Source organism: Cricetulus griseus, chromosome 3 (genome assembly GCF_003668045.3).
Source record: "Cricetulus griseus strain 17A/GY chromosome 3, alternate assembly CriGri-PICRH-1.0, whole genome shotgun sequence".
NCBI classification, from domain to species: domain Eukaryota; kingdom Metazoa; phylum Chordata; class Mammalia; order Rodentia; family Cricetidae; genus Cricetulus; species Cricetulus griseus.
This window is the reverse complement of record NC_048596.1, coordinates 170,535,380-170,559,280: the sequence shown is the minus strand read 5'-3', so window position 1 is coordinate 170,559,280 and position 23,901 is coordinate 170,535,380. Positions and strand designations below refer to the sequence as shown.

The 23,901-nt window shown below is 46.1% G+C and overlaps 1 protein-coding gene and 1 non-coding gene across 3 annotated transcripts in view; both read right to left on the bottom strand.

The window, feature by feature from the left end:
* Positions 1–253: 253 nt before the first annotated feature.
* Mir138 (microRNA mir-138) lies at positions 254–333 on the bottom strand. Its single transcript, NR_105117.1, has one exon. It is a non-coding gene; the product is annotated as a microRNA mir-138 (primary transcript).
* Positions 334–10,054: 9,721 nt separating this feature from the next.
* Positions 10,055–23,901, bottom strand: part of Nup93 (nucleoporin 93) — an 87,666-nt gene continuing 73,819 nt past the window's right edge. The window contains exons 8-21 of one of the 2 annotated variants that reach the window (XR_004769265.1): positions 21,338–21,470; positions 20,152–20,309; positions 18,608–18,773; positions 18,138–18,231; positions 17,264–17,455; positions 16,539–16,665; positions 16,353–16,425; positions 16,050–16,094; positions 14,705–14,821; positions 13,711–13,829; positions 12,977–13,094; positions 12,527–12,610; positions 10,827–10,972; positions 10,055–10,329 (exon numbers count right to left, since the gene is read on the bottom strand). Coding sequence is in view for 1 of the 2 variants with exons in the window: in XM_027405619.2 (XP_027261420.1) it covers positions 10,219–10,329; positions 10,827–10,955; positions 12,527–12,610; positions 12,977–13,094; positions 13,711–13,829; positions 14,705–14,821; positions 16,050–16,094; positions 16,353–16,425; positions 16,539–16,665; positions 17,264–17,455; positions 18,138–18,231; positions 18,608–18,773; positions 20,152–20,309; positions 21,338–21,470 (1,666 nt within the window). In the remaining variant the exon portion in view is untranslated. The remainder of the gene's footprint in view (positions 10,330–10,826; positions 10,973–12,526; positions 12,611–12,976; positions 13,095–13,710; positions 13,830–14,704; positions 14,822–16,049; positions 16,095–16,352; positions 16,426–16,538; positions 16,666–17,263; positions 17,456–18,137; positions 18,232–18,607; positions 18,774–20,151; positions 20,310–21,337; positions 21,471–23,901) is intronic. The other variant, XM_027405619.2, reaches the window with a different exon arrangement.

Here is a 23,901-nt window from a genome sequence, read left to right as displayed (position 1 = left end):
TCCTGCTGCACATGGGTTTGAGACTCTCAGGGATGCTGACTCTAAGGTCACACCTCAAAGCCTTCATGGGCTTGGTGGAGTAGGGGGAGGGCAGGCACTGACATTTGTCTAAAGCTGCACAGGTGACTGTAAGGAGCTGTATGGTAGAGATAGCCTTTTACATCTTACACAGTCAGTTATCCCAACACGCCCTGTCCCCAAGTTCCTGCGTCGTGTGGTCCCACGAGGCTTGCCTGGAGAGGATGGGTAGGATGCAACCCTGGTGTCGTGAAATAGCCGGGTAAGAGGATGCGCTGCTCGTCGGCCTGATTCACAACACCAGCTGCAGCAACCATACCAGAGCTGTGAGGCTTCCTCTGGGGGCGTGGCTTCCTCCGGGGTGTGGCTCCTCCTGTTCGAGACTGTAGAAAACCCATGCAATCATCTTCCCTGGCTAGGAGTTGCCCTGGACCAGAACCCAGCACAAGTCCAGGGCTGCCAAACATGGAGCTGGATCCCTGCCCACTAGGGGCTCACAGACTTGATGACTCCACTGAAGGGAGACAGATCCAAATTCTACTCAGCCTAGGAGCAGAGATGGCTCAGTGGTATATCAGGACCATGGCAGCCCTGGAAAGCCAGAAACAGGGCTGAACCATTGGGATTTCCATGGAGACTTGCAGAGCACATGGATGTGCCTGCTGTAATCCTGGTCCTTCTACCCAGACAGCATTAGAATAGCTGGACATGAATATACCTTGGAAGCTATGGCCAGCTGATGCAAAAAGGGAAATGTGTAGACATCAAGACATCTGCATGCTTAAAGAAAGGACTCCTGATTGTTTCTCTGCCTTTTGGCTAAGGTCAAGGGTAGAAAGGACTCTTGGCTTTTTTTCCCCTTCATGGACAGATTAAAAAAGAAACCAAACTGTTTAGACACCAATCACCCCACAGGTCTCCATAGGTAAGAGAAATGCATTAGACTTAATGTGACTACTTTGGAGAATAAGCAGGACAAAGTATGTCTAATGTCCTCTGATGCATACAGTGTAGACCCAAAGCCACGAATCACAACTTAGACATAAAAGCGTAACTTCTTGGGTAAAATACTACATGGGTTCAGAAAATGGGGGCTTCCTCTGGTTGGGGCAAGAATGCTATAAGGAGTTTGTAATATCTCAAATGAAGAAAAGAGACAATCAGTCATTTAAGCTTGGAGCTTCTTGGCAGCCCAGGCAAAAAGTAGAACCCTGAATAGTGATCACTATCTGCTGAGATTTCATTTTTCTGTTTTGCATCTCACGAAACAGTAAGTCTCCATCAACCCTTTAGCCCCCACCCCATCCAATGCAGGCTTAGCTGCACTTTTCAATGCAGGACTGGTCTGAGCTTGGTCCTGCTGCAGCTACATAAACTGTAGGAGCAATCCTAATAAGAACTCAGGTTTCCAGTAATAAGTAAATCCCTCCAGTCCAGTGACTCTTCCAGGAAATGGATGAATCAGAGCTCTGGCTTCTCTGACGTCTAGATTTTCATTATAAAAGCATATTTAGCCTTCTAACTTTCTGGGGACCCCACACCACCCCAAACCAGGAGAGGAGACATGGTCATTCTATCTCAATTTGAATTCCAATGGTACATTTCTATGCAACAGTTTTCGTTATTTGGTTAACACAGTCTCAGATTGGCTGTAGTTGCCTGTGCCTGTAATCCCAGACTCAGGAGGTAGAAGCCAGAGATCAGGAACTCAAGGCTCTCCTCAGATACACAGCCAGTTCCGGTCAGCCTACTCCACATCCCCCTAAAACAAAACACCAAAAACCCACTGTGTAGCTCATGATAGCCTTTTTGTTTTGTTTTTAAGATAGGGAGGTATTGAACTCATGCTCTTCCTGCCTCTACCTTCCAAGTGCTGGAATTACAGGTGTGCACCACCAAGTTCAATTTAATTTTTTAAAAATTTATCTTATTAGTTCAAATTAGGAACAAGCTTGCTTCACATGTCAATTCCTTCTCCCTCTCCCTCCCCTTCCCCCCTACCTATTCCCCCCACCATCCACCCTCCACTCCCCAGGCAAGGTAGGGCTCTTGATGGGGGCTCCCCAAAATCCACCACATCATCCTGGGTGGGGCCTAGGCCCTCCCCATGTGTCTAGGCCCTCCCCCTTGTGTTCAATTTAATTTTTTGCCTAATTTTTGGGACAGTCTTGCAATATAACCATTGCTGGCCTGGTTAATTGCTATGTAGCCCAAGCTAGCCTCAAACTTGCATCAATTCTCCTGCCTCAGCCTCCCAAGTACTGTGATTATTGGCTTAATGGTCTCGAGATTTTGGAATCCAGACGCCTATGACCTACTCCTTCAATAAGGACCATGGAAACAACCTCAGAGCTTCATTAAAAAGCCCAGCACTTCTTTAGGCATAAGCTAAGCCTGGACCAGGAGCCACATGGGGAATAGGAAGGATGAGAGAAAGGAGTCTGGTCCTGTGCCACAGACACATTGACACCTGGGTGTCTGTTTCACCATCTGACAGATGGAGAGAACCCTCCATCTGCTGGCTGACCATCAAGAGCAGACACTTTGGAGAACACTTGATGGTCTGCAGACAGAAAGGTTTTGTTTTTCTGGATTCAGCTCGTCAGTTACCATGAAAAACAGGTGTGAGAAAATCAACTCCTTGACTAATCTGATTAGTTGAAGGCATGCTTTCTGGTGAGCAGCTGCTTTGATGGCAGGCTGTGGGCAAGGGCAGGGGAAACCGTGGCTCAGATTTGAGTAGAAACCAGAGTTGACTGTGTTTGCCTGCAGCTGGGACGCTGGATGCAAAAACAGAAAACACTGGAGAATTCTGGGAGTGCCACACAAGGTGCTCAAATGACACTGGATTGACCTGCCAATCTCCTAGAGCCATCTCCTGCTGATGGCCTCCAGCACCTGGGGACATTGCTGAGGACATCTGAGCTCAGGCTGCAGAGCTGGGCACTGGATCCACACTGGGTCCCTGGTGGCTGGGGCAAGTCCCAGTAGGAAGCTGTTTAAGACTGCCTGGAACAAGCTTGGGCTCTTGCCCCAGAGAGCTTGAACTTCATATGGGAGGCACTGAAAAGGACAGTAAAGGGCCCCAGTCAAGGTACAAGAAGGCAGGGGCAGGTGGATAACAGGAAGGGGTACCTTGGGTTTGGGCCGAGGGATTCAGCCCAAGTTGGCAGATGTCCTTCACCTGTGATATACTGAAAACATGACCTCAACTCCTCCACTCCCCACACAAATCTGGTGTTATTTTAAAAGCCACGTGGATAGGCTGCTTTTGACCACGGTGGGGACACCAAGCAAGGTGACCAGATGGGCCTAGGCTTTGTGAGCTTTTTCCTAGCCAGGCTGAATTTTCACCTCTTTTTTTTTTTTTTTCTTTTTTCTTTTTTATAGCTCAGAGGTTTTTTGAGCAAATGGCTGCACTGAGGAGTAGCTGAAGGGGCTGCGTATATTACTGGCCAAGAGGTCTACTTTACCACACGCTGCTGTCAGTCAGAACGGTGCTTCCTGACCCTTCTAGGGGAGGAAAATCACCTCAGGAGTTTCTGAAGACCAGTAGCCAAAATATAGCCCTTCTCTGGGCCACTGGAGCTAGACTGTAGCAAGGCCCTGAGAGTGGCAAGAACTCAGGTGTCACCAGGGCTGGGGGCTGCTCGGCAGGAGCTGACAGGAGGGGGTGTGGCAGTGCAGCCCAGAAACTGGCTCTTTGGGCTAAAGGAATGCTGATTTAGAAGTTTTCGAAAATATCCTTTATGCTGTAGGTGGTGTTTGAAGATCTCTTCTCCGTCTGGTTAGACAATGAAGACCCATGCTGGCCACCAGGTCTTTGTGGTAGACCCCCTGCCTCAGCAGTTCTGTGGCCTCAAGTCACACAACCAACTTCTCTCTCAGCCTCATGGTCCACCCTCCCTGGTGCCCTCCCGGTCCCCACATACCTCTTGAACAAGGTGGGAACCCCAAGACTCTGGCAGGTTCTCAACTCACCTGAGCCCATTTCTGCTGCTTGAAGCCACAGGAAACATTAACCCGTGTACTGCACCACAGGAGCATGACAAGTGCGAGCAGGCCAGAAGAGACCTGTGCTTAGTGCCTAAGCTGCCAAGTCAGTCACACTCATCATGTTTGCCAATGTGGATCTGAATCCATGTCACATACAGAGAGCTCCTCCTTCCCCAGCCTCTAGGGGTCCTACCTCCCATCTCCCCCTATTTTGGAGGGCAATGCTCGGATTGAACCCATGGCCTTGTAGGTAAGCAGGCAGGCACTTAGCACCAAGACAGCGTTGCCCAGGATGGCCTGCAGCCTGCAATCCTCCTGCCTTAGCCTGAGTAGCTAAGATTATAGGTATACCACCATGCCTGTTTTCATCCTTTTGTGGCACCTTCTCTAGGGGCATTTCTTGACCTATTTTATTAGTGTTTGTGTGTATACATTTAGTTCTCCAGAACCAGGGCTGTTCTCACAAACTGACCCAGGATATGTAGCCTCAGGACTCTTGGTGACTGCCCAAAGACAGTGATGGCTTCAATCAGGAAAGACTCACTTGCAGGAGCAACCTCTCACTGTTGCTTACCCTCTAAGAGACCATGTCCTGGGAAATTGGGGACACAGTGTAAGCTGAGTCAATTGTCTGGCCTATGGCAGGCCCTCAAACATTTGCTGAATTACATTCTCCAATTAGTAGTCACTGAAAAAAACCTAAAAAAAAAAAAAAAAAAAAAAAAAAAAAACCCAAAACAGGAACTACTGGCTGAACTTCACCTATCAGTAATTGGTATCCAAGAGCAAAATGTTGACCTATCAGCTTTGACCTAATTTTGTGTCTTGAAATAAAAGAAACAAGGCAACCCTGATGTGGGCTACTTAATTCTACCTGCATCGACGTGAAACCCTGTTGTGAAGGGCATAAGGCAAACGACAGAGGGAAACCCTTATCACCTTTGTGAGCCACCTACACGAAGCAGGAAGCTGACTTTTACCTGTTGAGGGCCTCCTGAGTGACAGCTCCAGGTAGATGAGTCACTTGGGTTAAGTGATGCTTCCCAGCATCTGAGGGTGAGGGAGCTGGTACCTCTGCTCTCCCCGGAGCAAGCTGTCTCAGAGTGAGTGACTCCCAAGTAGAGGAACTTCACCCAGCTCCCAGCCTTTCCCAGAGCTCTGTGCTCCCCACACTGTAGCTCTGGTGCTGCAGGGTGTTTCATTCCAGCACGTGCTCCGTGTCCAGGCATCTGCTCTCCAGAGCACCTCACCCAACTCTAGCAAGAAGTCTCTTAAATTCCTTATGACAAGTTTATGCTTTCAGATGTGACTTGCTACAGTTGCCTCCAAAGGGCCACATGCCACACACCCATTCTTAGAAAGCTTTTGGTTTCCTTGAAAATTTTCTAAAAAATTCCAGTGAGCTCCATTGCATGAGGGCTCATGGAAGGATCCCATTCCAAGTGTGGGAGAAGAAGTCTGAGGTGGTGAGGAGGGTGCCTCCAGGCTGGCATGGCTGGGGAAAGACGTGTGGGGCCACTGAGAAGGAACTTCCAGACAATCTCTAGAGCAGCGGGGACAGTTTTCAACTGTGTGGCTGCTTCCCCGGCTCTGGGCCTCTCTCTCCAGCACCAGTCCATTTGTTTCCAAGGGTTTCTATTGCTGAAACCTGGGAACAGCTGAGGTGACATTCATGGTGGGCCACCAATGACAATCCCCCCCCTTTAAAAATAAAGACAAGGTCTTAATTAGTTGGCTTTGAACTGAGCTCAAGTAGTCTGTGTCTGCTTTCCAAGTAGCTGGAACCACAGGTAGTAGACTCAGAACTTTTCTAGGAAAAGAGAGGACACTTCAAGAAATAGCTCCAGAAGCACCTCTGACTCCATCCTCCTCAGCAGTGTCCCTTCAAGGGCCACAGCCTTGCCAGCCTGGTTCCTGGAGAGGCTCTGAGTCTAGATGACATCACGGAACCTTACCAGGGATATGAGGGCACTAGTACAGGGTAAGACTCGGATCAACAGACTGTCTCCAAGGACCCCAGCAAAGAATGGATTAAAACTTTTGGGAACCCTCAAGCTGAGCTCAGCGCATCTCATTAGGGCCCTAAGGAAAGACAGGACCACCCTGCACTGATGGCCACTTGCACATCCCCAGAGGGAACACCAGAGCCCAGACCTCAACAGCATCCTTCTTGGTTTGAAACAGCAGGTACTGTCAAGAAACACCTGTCCCCTGGTCAGGCCCAGCCTTTCCTTCCATCAGCTGAGACAAAGCCAGCCCTCACTATTGCCTCCCCAAAGCTTCCCACTGAGGGTCCCAAATAAAGGGCCCCAGACCCAGCATGCCATGTGCTGGCTTTGTACCAAAATGCTGTTTATTGTCTACCATACCTCAGTCTGATCTGATCGTCCCCAGATGCTGAGGGGCTGAGTCTGTATCCGTTAATGACTTCAGAGCTGGACAGAAGTCCTATACTTACAGAAGGAGGTTGCTGTGACTTGAAGAGACCCAGAGATTAGGACCAGGTAGGTCTTTGGAGCCTTCCGTACTAGGAGTACAAAGGAGCTCCCTTACCGAGGCGAGGAGGCACTTCTGTTACCTTCCGAGGAGCCTCAGCTAAGGAGTTCCCATTCCACTGGAGAACTGAACAAAGGGAGCACATGGCACATTGGGAGGACATTTACTGGATAGACACAGGGGTGAGGTGGAGGAAGCACCCTGAACAGAGCAAACACACAGGTTACTGCAAGGAAAGGAACACATGGGACACACACCATTCCCTCTCCCCACAAACACAAGAGTGACATCAGAAAAGCTAAGATGAAAGAAAAACAGCCATGCCACCAACTAAAGCAGATACTCTGCCCACCACATCCCAACACAAGCTACTCATCATGTGAGAGTTAACTGCATTGTGACTCTTTCCTTCTTCTGGATTCATAGCATCTGGGAGGTAAAAGGAGTGGAGGTCACCTGGGCTCCCAATTATTCCCATTCAGCCAGCCTGTCTGAACTCCTTATTGCCTTCTTATCTTGCTGCCATCTTTGCTACCTCAGAGTGCAAGTGGCAGCAAGTGAGAATCATCCAAGTGGCTGCAGAGCTCCCGTCAGCCAGCACCAAGTACTCAATCTCCAGTAGTGAGAGCCAGCAGATTCAAAGCCTGGCACAGCAGACACAGCTGACGCTGTGGCTTGCTCACTGTTTATCTTCAGCCCAGAAGTGACTCAGTGTTCATTTGCTCAATCTGTTCTCAATGGAAGGGGGTCATGCAATCTTTTGCCACTAAAAGCCTGGCTATGCCGGGTCTTCTGGGGCCAGCAGAGGGCTACCATACATTCATGTTGAGGCCAGATGCCTCTTCTAGAGCTGTGACAACCCCCTTCTGACTGCAACAGTCCAGTGAATGTCAGAAGCAAATGTTTTTACCTGCCTCACCCCCGGGAAACATGTGCTCATGGCAAAGGTAGCCAGGAATGAAGTATGTCAGAGCTAGGTCTCTGTCCACACTACCCCTAAGTGTGCAGCAGAACTCAGTCCACCCTGTAGCCAGTCTGTCAGTAACACTTCAGCAGGCTCGGGCAACATGCCAGTCTGGAGGATATTTCTAGCACAGTATTCAGCAAGCTCCAAGCATGAATGGCATGGATAGAATGAATGGATGCATGGGAATTTGGCAAGTGACATGAAATACCCAATGAAGTAGATACAAAGTCTCTAATGCCTAAGAGGAAACACAGATGTGGAGATGTAGCCTAGGGCAGCAGAAGCTGGCACATGCAGCTAAATCAGCCTGGAGTTTGGGCCGGGAGCATTTACTCAACTACAACAGACCATGCTGAAACCCAAAGCAAGAACAGATGCAGCTTTGTTATTTAAATCCGTCAATGTTGGGCACTGAGGGAGGACCCACAATTCTTTACTTAAAATACCCTAAACCCTAGGACTTAAAATGATAGGCCGAAAGCATCACAGCCAAAACCACAAACTCCTTTAGGCTCTTGTCTGAGTTTACATGAGGCAAGAATGGGGTCTGCCTTCTGCCTTCAGAATGAAGAAGTGACGCTTGAGGCCTCTCTATGGACCTCCCCACCCCAGCTCAGAAGCCACAAAACCAGAAGCCGTGCTCTAAGAGGGATCCCCAATTCCACTTCATTACTGCCTTGAAGTTACCTAACTTTACTCAGGAAGAAGAGGAGATGGAGGAGGAAAGAAACAGGAAAAGAACAGGTAAAACCAAATCTCCAGGCCACACCAGCACCTCCCTGCGAGGCTCCCCAGGAGTTAGTGAAGAGACACTGACACAGCCTCTAGCCCTGTCTGTCTCAAAGTGCCCTTGCTTTTGTGCAAGGGTCTCAGCCCTAAAAGACAAAAGACTCCAGGAGCCATTCTCTCCTAATTTCTCTGGGCAAACAATGAAATCACAGACAATGTGACAAGTGACTTAAGCTTAAAATCTGTCACACGGTCATGAAGTCATTAGACACGAATGACTTCTGGGCATGAGCTGGGCACACGGGAACCTGTTGATGCCATGCCTTGCAAACTCAGGCTGTTCTTAGCTGCATACAGGCCAAGCATGTCACAGAATCAGTTACGGAACAAGTACTGGGATTTGCTTGTGGGAGGCTTGACTCCTCTGGTACAGTTATCTCATTCTTCCACAAAGGTCTCCCCACACTGACTCCTAACCTGCTGGCCACTGACTACACCACTACCCGAGCTGCTGGTTTCTTTCCTGTTGGCTTTAAGTTTCATCTGGTTTCTGCCAGGGCATGTGTGCAGTTCTCCTATGTGCAGCCAGAACCATATAAACAAGGACAAATTCAGTTAACTCTGGTGGGGTGAAGAAGAGACAAGCAACAGAGGCCACAACCAATTTTTTCCAATTATGGAAAAGGAGCCAATTTAGGAAATAAAGACAGCTGTGCACTATCAAAGTCTGGAGTGCTCTCATCACAGCACTGTGAAACAAAGCAGGTCAGTTCTCGGTGCATATGAGCAGGACACACCTTGCTTAGCTAAGCCTCCTATGGGCTTGCCTTCTCAGACTCCACAGGAAGGTCAGTTTTGAGTCCCACCCACAAGATGAAACCAGGGAAGGAAGACAGAATACAACCTGGAGGGTATACCCTTTATGGGTCATGAAATACATGTCTATCACTGATTCATCAGCCCTTTCCCAAAGGAAAAGATGCAGGAGTGACTATCCTGTGCTAAGAGATGTGCTCCTCAAAGGCGTTCCAACAACCTGAACAGCAGACCCTGCCCAACTGGCTCACTAGAAGCAAATGCTCATTTTGATCTTTCTAGTTTAGTTCAGGGCTCTGGATATGGTGGGAGAAGTAGGGTCAGTAACAGATGACAACCGTTGCTCAGGGACCAAATACCCAAAACACAGATGCTAAAGGTTTCTGTATGTCAGACATGATGAAGAAACCCTTCCTGAGTGTTGCAGGGGATCGTCCACATAGAACTGACTGCCAAAAGAGAGAAGCTTCAAAGTTCTTTGAGATGAGAGGGAATTCGTCCATCAGCTCTCAGCAGAGCAGAGGAGGTGTGGACAGGCTGGGCACTTACACCTTTTGTATTCCAGCAGTTCCAAGCCCATATTTTGAACCCTACTGGAATTGTGGAACAGCAGATCCATCAACTGGAATCTTGGCTGAGGAATGAGGGGTCCTCTGGGGCTACATGACATCAAAGGTGACTCAAGAGAACTGCAGTACTCGGTATTCCCCCCACAGATCTTCCACAACCCAAGGCTAAGGCTGGCTTCACTCTCAACTATATGGACTGAGTGAATAGGACTCCAAAGGCTTTGATTCCTTGCTCATGACGGATCATGTTTTAATCATTTAAAGTTGCACTAGCCAAATTATAGACACCTATGTTGCCTCTCCTTCTCTGGCCCCAAAACTATTGACAACATTTAGAGAGCGCGCGCGCGCGCGCGCGCGCGCGCGCGCACACACACACACACACACACACACACACCCCACCCCAAAACAAAACAAGAAAACAACCCAAAATTTTAAATGAAAAAAAGAAAAGAAAAAAATGTTTAAAAGAAATACAAATCAAAGAAATTTATTGATACTGACAAAAATACATAATACAAAAAACAAAACACAATACAACAGAAACAAAACTGGGAAGCCCACCCCAGCTGGCCCACGTGATTAATATACGGATAATGTTGAGCCCAGACCCATCAAATACAGCACTTAATTCATGAGGACCTCCATCTGCACCAGCCTGGCATTAGTGTCCCCAGACGTTCGGTAAGGTATCATTCCAGCAAAGGTAATCAGAGCTCTGGCTTGACTTCGGAGTTGCTGAGAGAAAAGGAGATCAAGACAAGAAAACTGGTCAACTATCAATTCAGAGTGATGCACTAAGAACCACCAAAGGCTCTTCTATGCTGTACACATTCGGTGTCAGGAATGTCTTAGCCTCCACTGTCACATCCCTCCACTCTCATGTCCCTTTAACAAAACTTGTTCATGGGGTTCCATTCCACAGTGTGTCAGAGCTTCTGACTGAGCAAAGGCAGCTTGCCCTGCCAGATAGCTGCCTCACCCCAACACACCATAAGACACCAATCACAGATTAGGATTTTGTTTGATTTCCACCCCACTCCTACCCCTAATGTGAGAACAGCAGTAATCCCACCATTTGATTTCTCCCAGGAGCTTCCTGTATAAGATTTATACTAGTGCTAGGTCCCAAAGGAAGCATGGTTGGGATCACGTGATCTAAGAGGGCTGGGCAGTGGGTTGCAAACCAGCAAGGTGATTCTCAGCAATGTTTCTCGGGAGTTCTGGGATCTTACAGAGTCACGGTCTTCAATGACTCGCTGGGGCCTGGATGCTGAAGATGGACTTGTTCCCTTGAGCCTCTTAAACTGGGTGAACAGGATGTTCATGGTGGCGAGAAGCACTTCAGAGAGGTTGTGCCTGATCTACAGAGAGAAAACACCTGGAATAAGGGAAAGGGACCAGGTCCCCAGAGGGAGCAGTAAGTGGAAGGAACATGGCCTGGGCTACATCCCACAGCTGCCAATGGAGAACTACAGTCACAAAAGGGAGCTAGTGGCACTGTGGTGTTAAGAGTGGCATCAAATTCTTAAGTTGCCCTGCTCCCTTATGATACTTTTGGTGGTACAGCATGCCCAAAGCATAGGCACCATCTGCAAGCATGGAGGCTCCGCTGGCCAGCATAAGACCCAAAGCATCTGCATCTAGTATTAGAGGGTAAAGGGATGCATATGGTTCCCCAGTTCCCCACAACTCCGCATTGCTTCAGGTCTGCCTGCCTGTCTCCACTGGTCCTTCCTTGGGAAGTCTACAGGGACAGAGCTCAGTATTTACTTTACCTCATACTGCAATAAACCTTGTATCTAGGGAGGGTAAGAAAAAAACAAAGGAAGAATGGCTAATAGCAGAGTCTTCCCTTAGAGTGAAGTGACAGATGATAGAGGGTGACAGCCACGCCTTCCTCATGTGGAAAAGCTAGTCCAGACAGCTGTGTCCAAAGTACAGTATCTATGCTCACCTGGTGTGCATCGAATGACCAGGGCAGAACCAGGCTACAGCCCCACCAGGGGAGACAGAATCTTGTAGGACATGGCTTGAATGCCAAGAGTTTTAAGGTTACCTTAGTGGTTCCCAATAGAGCACCTTGAGCTAGACTGTAACAAGCTTGAACGCCTGGAGAGGCAGAGACCATAGGGCTCTGGGGTGATAACAGTTCATGGTCACTGCACTTACTTCTTTTGAAAACATTATCTATTTGTATTTACATGTGTGTATGCGTGTGCCACAATGGGTGGCTTTCTTTGTGGCTCTTTACCTTATTTTTTGAGGAAGCGGCTCTCATGGAACCTAGAGCCCATCATTTTGGCTAGCAGATACATGCTAGGGTTACAGATACATGCTGCCATATCCAACTTTTTCATCTCTCCTGCTAGGTAGATAGATATTCATCATTCAAACCCAGGTCCTCATACTTGCACATCACTTTATCCACTGAGCCACCTCCCCAGCCCCAGCCTTTTGTTTTAATGTACCCAATAACTCTGAGAGTTCTAGTTATGGTAGCCATCTAGACTAGATTTTTCAAGAACGGGTCCAATTTTAGCTCTCCTGGAGTTCTGAGAGTTCATACAATGTGTTCTCGGAGAAACAGGGGTCTGGTTGGCCTGTGAGTCAGGTTGAATTCTCTCATTGTTTGTGTGTGCAGAGACAATAGTTTAATACTGAAGTATTTCTACAGGGTGCATGAGGTAAATCCCACGACTTACACCCCACTTCCCCAAGGTTTGCCACAGTATATAAAGTGGAGAGCAACAGAGGAAGAAACTGATCATTTGTGGGCCTCCACATGCACCCACACAGGGGAACATATAAAAAGACACATCACACATCCATCCATCCATCCATCCATCCATCCATCCATCCATCCATCCATACAACAAGCTTTCAGTTTTGGAAGGGAAGGAAAGAACTGTGTAAGAAGCAGAGAAAGACTCACTTCGTCACTGAAGTTTCTGAAGGCAGCTACCCTTTCTTCCACACTTTCCTGGTTCAGAGGCACCAGCTTCAAGCGGTCAATGATCTGTTTAAAACAAAACATCACCAATCCCATACCGCATAGCATCAGGGTCACATCGTCCCCCAGACCAGCTTGTGCAAACAGCTGACCTTTCTGCACTTTAAGCAGAAAGTGCACTCTTCGTGTACATAAAATCTTTGACCCTAACTTACTAACATTTTTGTCATCATTTCTACACCCAATTCTAAAATGCAGAGACATCGACTTCTTTCAGAAGCCTGTTTCTAAGGGGAGAGAAAAAACTGAACTGCACGGGGGAGCAGGGACACAGAAATCTTTAAATTCCTAGGATCACATTTGTCCTCCTCACTTAACAGGCACATTGGTAATAACTTGCACTTCAAATACCCTTTCAGAAAAGAAACTCACATCAAAGGCTCTGTCAATATGACCGCTGTGATACTCGTCAAAAAAGGTTATCAAGTCCAAGAGGAGATAGAATGTAGAGTCCACAAACTTATTTGCGCTTATTCCCTGAGCCCTGTACCTGAAAAACAAAAAAAGGGGCACTGAAGGAAGCAATGATGGAGTATGGGTTTCTACAGAATTCTAATTTCGGACAGTATTTCAAATGCATCAACCTCCTGAGCTCTCTGGATGAGGGGTGCCATGGAGAGGTGAACAGTGCTCACTGTGAAGGCCTGGCTAAAGTAGATTTGCTGACACTCTACCTACACACATTTTGAGTAAAGCATGCTTCTCTGGTGTCCACCAGCAACTCTGCAGCCAAGTCTTTAGGAAGGAGAGGAGGACTCCGTGTGTTAAAACCCTGAAGGTCAATGCTGGGACTACTGCCTAAGTGAAGAGGCCTCACTTGCCAAAGGGTGTGTGTGTGTGTGTGTTGCTGCAGGAAAGCATTGCAAACTCAGTCTCCTCTGGAGTTAAGCTGGCTACAGTCTGAGAACTCAGGGGAGGAAGGTGGAATCTACAACAGCACCCACAAACCCCTGAGAACCCTCCATCATCATCACAGGATGTTCTAGAAGAAGGTGAATTAGACTAACCTCTGTGAAACTGTCCATTAGTACCTAGTGACACTGAACACACAGCAGGGTGGCATAGGGACCTGTGATCAGGCCTCACTGAGCTGGCCCTGGGCTTACCGCTCAGCAATGGAGAGGGCCATGTTCTTCAGTCTTTCCTTGTTGGACTGTGGGGCACTGATCTGTGGGACCACAGGGCTCAGCAGCTTGTTCATCAGCTCCAGCACCTTGTCGGCATTCTGTTTAAGTTTTTAAGATTAAGGAAACAATCAATAAAAGAACAGATTAAGTAAGCAAAATAAAAACAGCCACTTTCTGGGTGATGAATGGACTTGCTCTACATCCCGAGACTGGACAGGGCCAGGACGGTCCATCCAATGAATGCTCACCACCTGCGTGTTTTCCTATGTCCTAATTACACCTTAATCACAACATTTCCAAAGTTAGGAGACCTTTCTTCACTTAAAAAAGATTTACTTATTTTTTCATGTGTGTGTGTGTGTGTGTGTGTGTTTTGCCTGTATGTATGTATGTATGTATGTATGTATGTATGTATGTATGTATGTGTACCATGTATATGCCTGGTGCCTACAGAGGCCAGGAAGGGCATTGGATCTCTGCAACTGGAGTCATGGGGTTAAGGATGTTGTGAGCACCATGGGGATTCTGGGAACCAACCTGGATTCTTAAGAAGAGCAACTGCTTTTGACCAGTGAGCCATCTCTCCAGTCCCAGGAAAACTTTCTTTTTAGGTTACTTAATCATCAGCAGTCATTACATATTCTTAGATAGATGCATTTAACCCAGGCTCTTGGACTATGCACTGTTGGCTACTGTAGAAGGCTACCATGGGAAACCATGGTGGCTTTGACAATGCCTATAAGAGAGCCATCCATTACGTTGCTCTTCTTTAGTCAGAGGCACCTCTTGAGCAGTAAGAACTCTGTAAAATGGGAATTTCACCCTGACTTAACCATTAACATGCTAGAGAAAGTGCTCCAGCAGGGACAGTGATAAACAAAGACAATGTTGAAAAGCTTGAGCATTTATGCTAAAAGGCCTGCAGATCTACCAAGGACAGAGAAGAAAAGAGGCATCAAAAGGGCACACTTACCTTGGCAAGATCATAAAGCTTGGCTGCTTCTTCAAACAGTCCTTTATTTTCTGCCACGGAAGCAACTTTGTTGATAATTGGCTTTGTGTCATTGGTAAACTTATCAATGACTCCAGGCTGACAAGACAAATTACGAAGGGGAAGAGAGACTCAATACCCACAGCAGCTGTGACACAGTAGCACTTGAATTGGAAATGCTTGCCCTGTGCAACACGTTTTCATTTGCCAGACTTGGGCTCTTTTGAAGACATAAACCTCACACCAAAACCATGGCAAGAAAGATAGAGCATATTTAATGGAAGCACTGTGGAGTTGGCTACAGGACATTTGTGGTTTCTAAAATGACTGAGAGTAGGCAAAATTATTAGTGATCCTAAATTTGCTGGCAATCAGGAAGTTATGAGAAAATATTTTGAAGAGTGTCAATCTGCTTTCTAAGACAGATGCTGAACAAGTACACAGGAAGTGGTGGTAAGTACTTTGGAAAAAGTTTCTATCACTATTCAACAGCAGGCATGTGATCAGGAGAGTCTGAGACCCCAGGACCCACAGGGGAGGGGTATGGACTATAACACTTGTGCTTATCCATGCTAATGCTCCATCAGGGCTGGACCAAGTTGGGATGATCTGCCCCTGGATCAACAGAATATACATGCTCACATGCTCAGATTCCAGTTGTGTGGTCTTGAAGAAAACAAATCACTTGGGAAACACAAGTTAATGGTTCTCATTTTGTTGGTGATTGTTATAACCTGGCACAATGCCCAAGAAGATGGGCTACCACCATCAGTACCATCAGACCCCTCATCTCGGCTGCTAGGCCAGCTATGCAGTTTTACAAAGAAAAGTGAGTACCTGTGGGGCACACAGGGAAAGCCATGGTCAGTACTGGGCTCCGACAATGGGTTTCTGCCCTTTTGTTATGGTGACCCCTGGCATGCCAAGTTCCAGAGGAACCGCTTAGGCTCCTGGGAAGACAGCATTTCCAGGGTTGGCAGGGAGTTCTGAGTACTCAGGGACTGCCTTTTGAGAGGAGTGAAATATATTTCTAACTTTTACATCTGGAGAGTAGGCACAGCAATCAACTTTTCTTCATGTTTTCTAAGTTAACAATGGCAAAAATTCAAACATCTTAGCTTTTGAAAAATGTCAGGCATGCTTTGAATAAATGAAAAGGCTATCTAATCATAATTTATAAATTTTAAAGAAAACAAAAATGTGTGTAAAACCAAGGCCATCAGTTGGTCCTATAATTTCCTCTTTCTTTTGTTAAAGTTACAGTATCCAGATGTGAATCCTACAATGTAACTATATTCTTTTACAGTTAGGGATACATTTAACTCACCTTTCTACTTCCGTCATTCTCTAGTTTCCCAAGGATCATATCAAACTGTGGAGGAAAAGGTTTATTTAGTTTACTGGTCAAGGAAATAAATGTAACACACAATTCCTTAGGGAAAAAGGTGGGAAGAAAAGGGGCAAAGGAGAAGTCTTACACAAACTAGGAAACAGTGGGGCTGAGATCAATATTTTCAATGTTGGAAATCAAAGAAAGCTCCACCCTAGGCCATGTACAATGTGCTCACACAGGGTGTCACATAAGAACATACTGCAGACTCCTGATAGAGCGAGAAGAAAGCTGACCTACCTCTCGACTTTCTATCACAAGCTCGCTCACACAGCGCAGAAACATGTTTTCTCCTTGACTGTCTTTCTCGTCCCTACAAATGCACAGGAACAGCTTGGGTGGTTTGTGGCATGGAATCAAAGAAGAGGCATTCTCAGAATGGACAAATAAAAGGTAGCCAAGTAAAAAGGCAAAAACAGGTTTTACCTGAGGAAGTAAAAGTACTGGAGTGCTTCCCTTGGATCCGTGGACTCAAACTTGCGGGTGTAGAGCATGAGCAGACGAACAAAGTTCAGCCGTCGCATGCAGGGTGGGTCACCAGGCTCATGGCTGACTGCACATGGGAACAGAAGGGCTCACATTCTCATAGCTCCTCTGACCCCTGCAACCCAGAACCCACTGAAATGGAATGTACAGGCCTAGAAGTACGTATTTCTGTAACCCATTCACTCCTCAATTCCCATTGTGGCCTCACTACCGTCCTGCATACAGACAGTAGAGGAAAATGTCTCATAAGTGAATGACCAGCACGCTGGCCTTTACAGGAAATAACTATGTACCTGACCATCATGGCTCATATACTGACCCACTCACTCACATATGCTTGGCTCTTCACCCACCTCTCCCACCCGGGTAGGAGGGTAGAGAGGTGGCTAGCTGGGGCTTCCAAAGTCTTTAAAGCCAAATCCCTAGTGGGCACGACATTCATGACTCTTGGAATGGCTTTGTCTGTCCACAAAGCTAGTGCCTGGCATTCCCTTTCACACCCCAGGGAACGCCAAGGGGTTATAAACAAGTACTCTAACACTAATATAAAAGTTCAAGTAGCCACAATGCTCCAGAATCCCTGGTGGCTGTCATTCCACAGCCACTGTGACCAATGGGAAGGTGTGCTGTGTCACACCACCGCTAGCCAAGGCCTGAATACTCACGGAGCTGAGCACTCTGCCCTGAGGACTTTAAAAGCAGCTTCAGTTCAAACAGCACCAGGGCCACGTGGACAGCATGGCAGCGCAGTCGCTCCATGCGGAAGAGAAAGGCAATGGCAGCCTCAAACTGCGCAGTCAGGAACAGCACTTGGAAGTAGAGGAAGGGCTGCTGGTTCACTGTGAAGTGGGACTCGCCTGGAGGAGACGAGATGAAACAACTCAGAAGGAAGCTGCCACCAGCGATCTGACCCTGGGTATCCACTGGCTTTGTTGGGTGGGGAGAAAGCAACAACATGAGCCTAAAATAGCTGAAGCCACCTTGAACAGAGTTAACTAAACTACATGGAATATGACCTGGATCCAGGCAAGGTGGTATATGCCTCTAATACTTTTAGTTACAGCAACAGAAAGGCAGAGGTAGTGGATCTCTGTGAGTTCAAGACTAGTCTGGTCTACCAAAATGAGTTCCAGGACAACTAGAGAGAGACCTTGACTTAAAAAACCAAACCAAAAAGACCTAGTTTCTCTACTTCCTCTAAGCTTCACTACATGATTCACAAGCAGGAGTACTGTTGTAAAATCTAAGTTGTTTGTATCAGAGAGGAGAGAAATAGTTAAAGATGTTTGCATTCTCCAAGTGGCAGTTTGTCTTTGATATGGACAGATACAGAAACTGCAAAGAAGCTGAAGTGCACTTGGATTCACAGAACTCTGAACTCAGCAACATTAGCTGTAGTTGCTGATCCTTTGCCTCTCAGGGCTGTTTACCAATGAGGAGGTCTCTCCCTTAAAGCCCAGTAGAAGAGTTCATGTGTGAAGGGCTTCCCACAGGTAAGTCATGTGTCCCACAGGGAAGGTGACTCTGTCCAGATCTTACCATAGTCTTCCAGCAGCTGTTTCTGGAACTGTGAGAGCGTGAGCCTGTCTTGTGGTGAGCTGGTGCCGTCATCATCAAAACACACCTGGTTCAACTACATCCCCAAAGGAAACACACACTGGTACAAACTACATCCTTAGCCATATGTCCAGCAGCCATGCTCACTGCTGTGAGCTGGAGGATGCATGAGACACTGTGGTTCTTGGGGCTGGGTTATAGCTCTGTGGTACAGATGCCTGAGGCCTGTATTCTATCTTTGGCAACACAAAAGGGAAGGGAAATGGGAGAAGGGGAGAGGGAAGAAAGAAAAAGAAAGCTAACTGTGTAGACATTAGTTGGGAATTGTACAATAAAAACAGGGCTGACAGACATAAAATCCACTGGCCCTGTCCTGACCACCACACCAACATCATGCATTAAGTGGGTAAAGAGTGTGGAGAACTTGAGCAGGCAAAGGAAGCTGTGCCTACTTTTAACCACAGGTAGTCCTCAGTCTTGTCTGCTACTTCGCTCTGATTGTCGGTGATGTCACACCTGCCAATGATACAGTACACGGCACGCTTATAGGGATCTGTGTTGTTCCTGAGGGCTCTGCGGTAGTGAAGCCGGAGCTTGTTTTCAGTAGCTGGAGACAATCTGAAGACACAGAGACACAGACTCAGTAAAGATCCTAAAAGGCCAAGTGGAAGCATCCATCTAAGAGTTAGGGAGCTCTTCTTCATCAAGGGCCATAGGTCCTGCCGGCCTCAACCACCACTTTCACCTGACTCATTGTAACTATGAGCACCACATCCTTCTGCCCATCAGCTGTTCTCCAGTCCTAAGACCTCTCTGGAAAGTCAAAAATGCTAGGGATCAATATTCCACTCCATCCCAGCATCCCTCAAGCAGTGACAGAGTGGGTACTTCCCTTAATTGTCCTGTTGTTGTATGTGTGTCTGAATGCACATTTGTGTGCAGAAGACTAGAGGCCAGAGGTCAACCTTTCATGCCATTCTTCAGGTGGTTATCTTTTTGATACAGTATCTTTCATTGGCCTGGAGCTTGCCAATTAGTCTAGGTTGACTGGCCAGAGACCCAGAAATCCTTAGTTCTTTCCTCGATCCCCAGTGCTGGGATCACAAGCACATGATAGCAGGCCCAACAAGGATTCTGGGAATTAAACTCAGGTTTGCATAGCAAGCACTTTACCTACTGTGATAGTCCTCCAACCGCTTCCTCCAACTGTCTTAATCCCTTGGGCCTCCACATTCCCTTAATCACATGGGCTCACCTCCCAAATAATCTACTTGCATCCAAATCTTTGGCTCAGGATCTCCTTCTTTGCTGGGTGCTAACACCACCTTTACCCCAGTGGTGACCAAACATGGGGCCCTATGCCCACCAGACAGTAAATGCTTTCCTTAAGTTAATCTTCAGCCCTAACCCTACTTTAAACTATACAAGCAAACCAGAGGCTCATGATTTGAGACAATCTCCTAACATGGCAGTATTATCACTTGAGTATTTGCTTTCCAAATGGAACACTGTACTTCTTCCATGCTTGTGCATATGTACAAACTGGGTTTGAATGGAAAAGTGTATCAATTACATAAGCAAAATCTCAAGAAAACTGCTGTTTAGTAGCTCCTTAGTGCAGGAGAGCATCTCAGAACCTCGGCAAACACTCAATACTGATTTCAAGATGATAAAATTCTAGCTCTAACTTTTGAGTTATGAAGTGTAGAGCATACACTTCCACGTGGGCTAATCAAAGAAACCACAAATGGAAAGTCTCATTTTATTTCAGCTATTTATTTATTTTGGTTTTGGAGACAAGGGGTGACAACTTAGTCTAGGCTGACTTTTGAGTTCACAACCTGATGCCTCAGTCTCCTGAATGTTGGGATATAAGTATACGCCAACACCCTCAGCCACAAGTGTTCTAAGCAGTATTCCACTGACAGGAAACTTCCTAAATACAGTCTAACCTACAGGCAAAGCACAGCAATAGAAGCCACCCCACTTACTGTACCTTCTATCCTTGCTATTCATGTACTCCTGGAACCAGGTTTTAAATTCCCCCAGCTGGTGCTGGGCTCGACTGACGACTTGTGATGCAGCAAGCAGGTCCCCACACCGCATGCAGTAATAAATTAGCGCCCAGACAGGATGGCCTTCTACTTCGCCATCCTAAAAGACAAAAAGCAGTCAAACAAACAAACACTAACTAATAACCACTTTCTGATGTGCTAGCACTAGCTGAGGCACTTAATTCCCACCATAACCTCATGAGTTAAGAACCACCAATAGCATCCTACACCCTGTATTTTGCAATCAAACTAATTTGTTCAGAGACATCTGGAAGAGCAATGTAACGTGAATCTAGAGTTACTTTGGAGAGAACAGAGCCCATCTGACCCACAACACCCCATGCTTTCTCTCATAGCCAGCAATAAAGGGATCACCTTCTTCTAACTTTCACAAAACAAGCGCTAAAGATATTACTGACCAATGAGAGATAATATCATTCACTTGAGCTTATAAAATTAACTGCTACTGAACAGTCAATCATTCATTCCTTGTCCCTTCAAACATCCAAGTGTCTGGATATCAGACACTGCCAGGTGACTGTTTCTACCCTCCCCAAACTGTGGACCCCCCCACCCCCCTATTCATTACTTGTCCACGTAGCAGGCCTGGGCTTGTCCTCTCTGTGTCACCAAATCTTTTGGGAGTGGTCCTCAGAGCTTTTGGCTCTCTCCTCTGTGACAGGAAGCTTCATAAACTTGATACTACATGGAGTCACATGCCCTCTCCAACTCTTTTAAAATATGCAAGTCAAAGTGCTCAGCCTCGGTACTCAAGGCTTTTCTTTACCAGGTAGTCCAAAGTTTGCTTTGCTTAATCTTTGTGCTTGTCCACACTGCGCTCTCCTCCTGGAATAGCCTTCCAGGGTCCCAGGATAGTGAACCCATGCTCTTTAAGAGTAAGTCAGACCTTTTATGAAGCCAGCATCTTTTTTATTCCCCAATTCTTGGCACAAAGCTCCAGTTTAGCTTATAGACTCTCTAAGACACTGTAAAATAATCCTCTAGCTACATGGCAAGCTAAGCAGCCCCACCCACTCATCCATGGCCTCTTTGCCACACAGAACCTCCTTTCAACTGAGAACAACCAACAGCTTCAGAGTGTGTCTGACCGTGAGAGGTTTCCAGTACCTGAAGTCCTGGTGAGGGAGCTGGCAGTTTAATGTTTAGGAAACTTCGAACCAGCTGATAAGTCCCAGGCACACCGCCCAGCTGGGCCTGATGCAGATTTCCAAAGACAGTCACAAGGGTGTAATTTTTATAACTGGAAAGATGAAAAAAAAAAAAAAAAAAACCCAAAGTGGTGAAGGTTGACAACTTGCATTACAACATCTATGTCCACATCCAGAATACTCCTCTATGGGCAAGGCCTGGATTTTAAATTCCATATAGAAGAGGAAACAGTACACGCTTAATGAAGCAAATTCCATTCTCCACTACGGATGTTTACTACAGTTACCCCAAAGAATTCCCAGGGGAATACAACTGAGGGCTTCAAATACCATAAGGTGGAACCTAATGTTCTAAAGGGTTTGCTTTAAAAGACAAAACAAAACCTTTGATTTTAAAGAATTTGAAATAATTCCAAGGCAAGTCAAAATAGTTCAGTGAATCCCTTCGTACCTAGATGAGCCGTAGCGACATTTGTGTGTTTCCTGTCTCTGCATGTCCTACCTGACACCCAAATGCACACAGGAACATGATTTTGTTTATTCCCAGAAGCATTTAAAAATGTTACAAAAACCATGGCTACCTAACCTAGGATCATTTAAGCCATGTACCTCCCAAGAACCAGGAATGACCCTAAAGGCTAATTACAGAGAACAAATTGTGGAATCTGACATAGTTAGAAAAAATGGTTTCTAAAGAACTAGAAGTTGAGCTATGCAAAACTCTGTTTTATATATCTGGATCATAACTGTAGAAAAAGTAAAACTAAACTAAACATTCATGACAAAAGAGGGTGGGAACTATCACAGGGCAATAGGAGCCACCTCTGGGTGTGAGGAATGGTGCCTATCTTCTCTTTGACACTTTCCTAAATCCCTATAAAAAGCACATATTGTTCTGTAATGGAAAAGAAGCATTAGGCAATTAAACAATGCATTCTCCTCACCACTACATTCATTTAAAAGCAAAGACGAGAGAACAGAGCACTCTGTAGCAGCCAGGACAAACAGATGCCCACTACTACCTCCTCCAACTTGCAGTACGACAACTTACGTGCTGGCAAGATCCTAAATTAAAGAAGCCTAAACTCACTGGGAACCAAGACAAACATATCCTACCACAAGCCTTGGAACATGGAAGGGACAGACCAAACCTGTATTTTTCGCCTTACATTTAAAAACATATTTGGAACTAGGTCTCCTTTACCATCTGGTAGATTATGTAACTTGAAACTTTATATTATTCTGTCAGCAGAAAAGCATCTACAGAAATACTGTAACGGGGTGTACAGTTATTCAAACAGGAGCTTAGGAAGCTTTGAAAAGGATGCTGCCAGAGAGGGATGCTGTTCCAAAGATAAAGACAGGCTTTGTTAGCGGGACAGGACCTTCAGACAGTTCCAAAAGTCAGGCTAGAGAGCGGGCAAAGAATAAAAACATTAAATTAGGGGCTGCAGAGATGGTTCAGCAGTTAAGAGAACTTGCCGTTCTTACAGAGAATCTGGGTTGGATTCCTAGCACCCATATGGAGGCTTACAACTGTCTGTAACTCTAGTTCCGGAAGATCCAGTGCCCTTTTCTGATCTCACTGGCACCAGGCACACACATGGTGCACGTGGGTACTTGGAGGAAAAACACACATAAAATAAATACATCTAAAAAAATTAAAAATATTTTTTAAAAAAACTAAGTGCAATAAATAATAAAATGGGTTACATAAACAGGGATGCAGCCTTGTGACTGAAGCTCCAGTTTAAAGATTAAGTTTGTCAGGGAAAGCATTTTTCAAATTTATTTATTTATTTTTAACTCCTTAAGATTTTTATATGGTGTATGAAAATCTGGCTCAGTTTGCCAACTAAAATGAATAAATGTTACTAAATTAGATTCTTTATGGTTGGTGATCAATACAACCAAACCTCCATCTCAAAAGTTTAGCCTACAGGGCTGGAGAGATAGCTTATCAGTTGAGAGCAGTGACTGCTCTTCCAGAGGACCTGAGGTTCAATTCGAGACCCAAATGGTGGCTCACAGCCATCTGTAACTCCGGTCTTAGGGGGATCAAAACCCTCGTGTGGCCCCCATAGACACCGCGCCTATGTGATACACAAACATTCAGGCCAAAGAACCATACAAATAAAAATATAAACTAAAGAGAAAAATAAGTTTAGCCAAAGTCTGAAGAACTACTTTATAAAATCTTTACACACAGACTAGAGAAATTAAAAAACGAAAACCAAAGCCTTTTTAAATTCCAGATTTAATAGAATGGAGGCGAGTGAGTACAAACTGGAGGGTGCTCTCTTCATGTAGCTAAGGTGTAATTAGCATAGAATCTGATATGAAACAGCAGCATCAGTCTGAATTCCCTCAAGGAACTTCCTATCCAAGTATTATTTTGTTGACAAAGCTCTTCTCAAGCCAGCAGGCTGATGCCCAGTGCTCTGTCCCTAGCATGGGGTCTGCTGCACAGGTCTGGAATCCTGCTGGGATTCCAGAGTTCCACAAAGAAGGATGAATGGCACA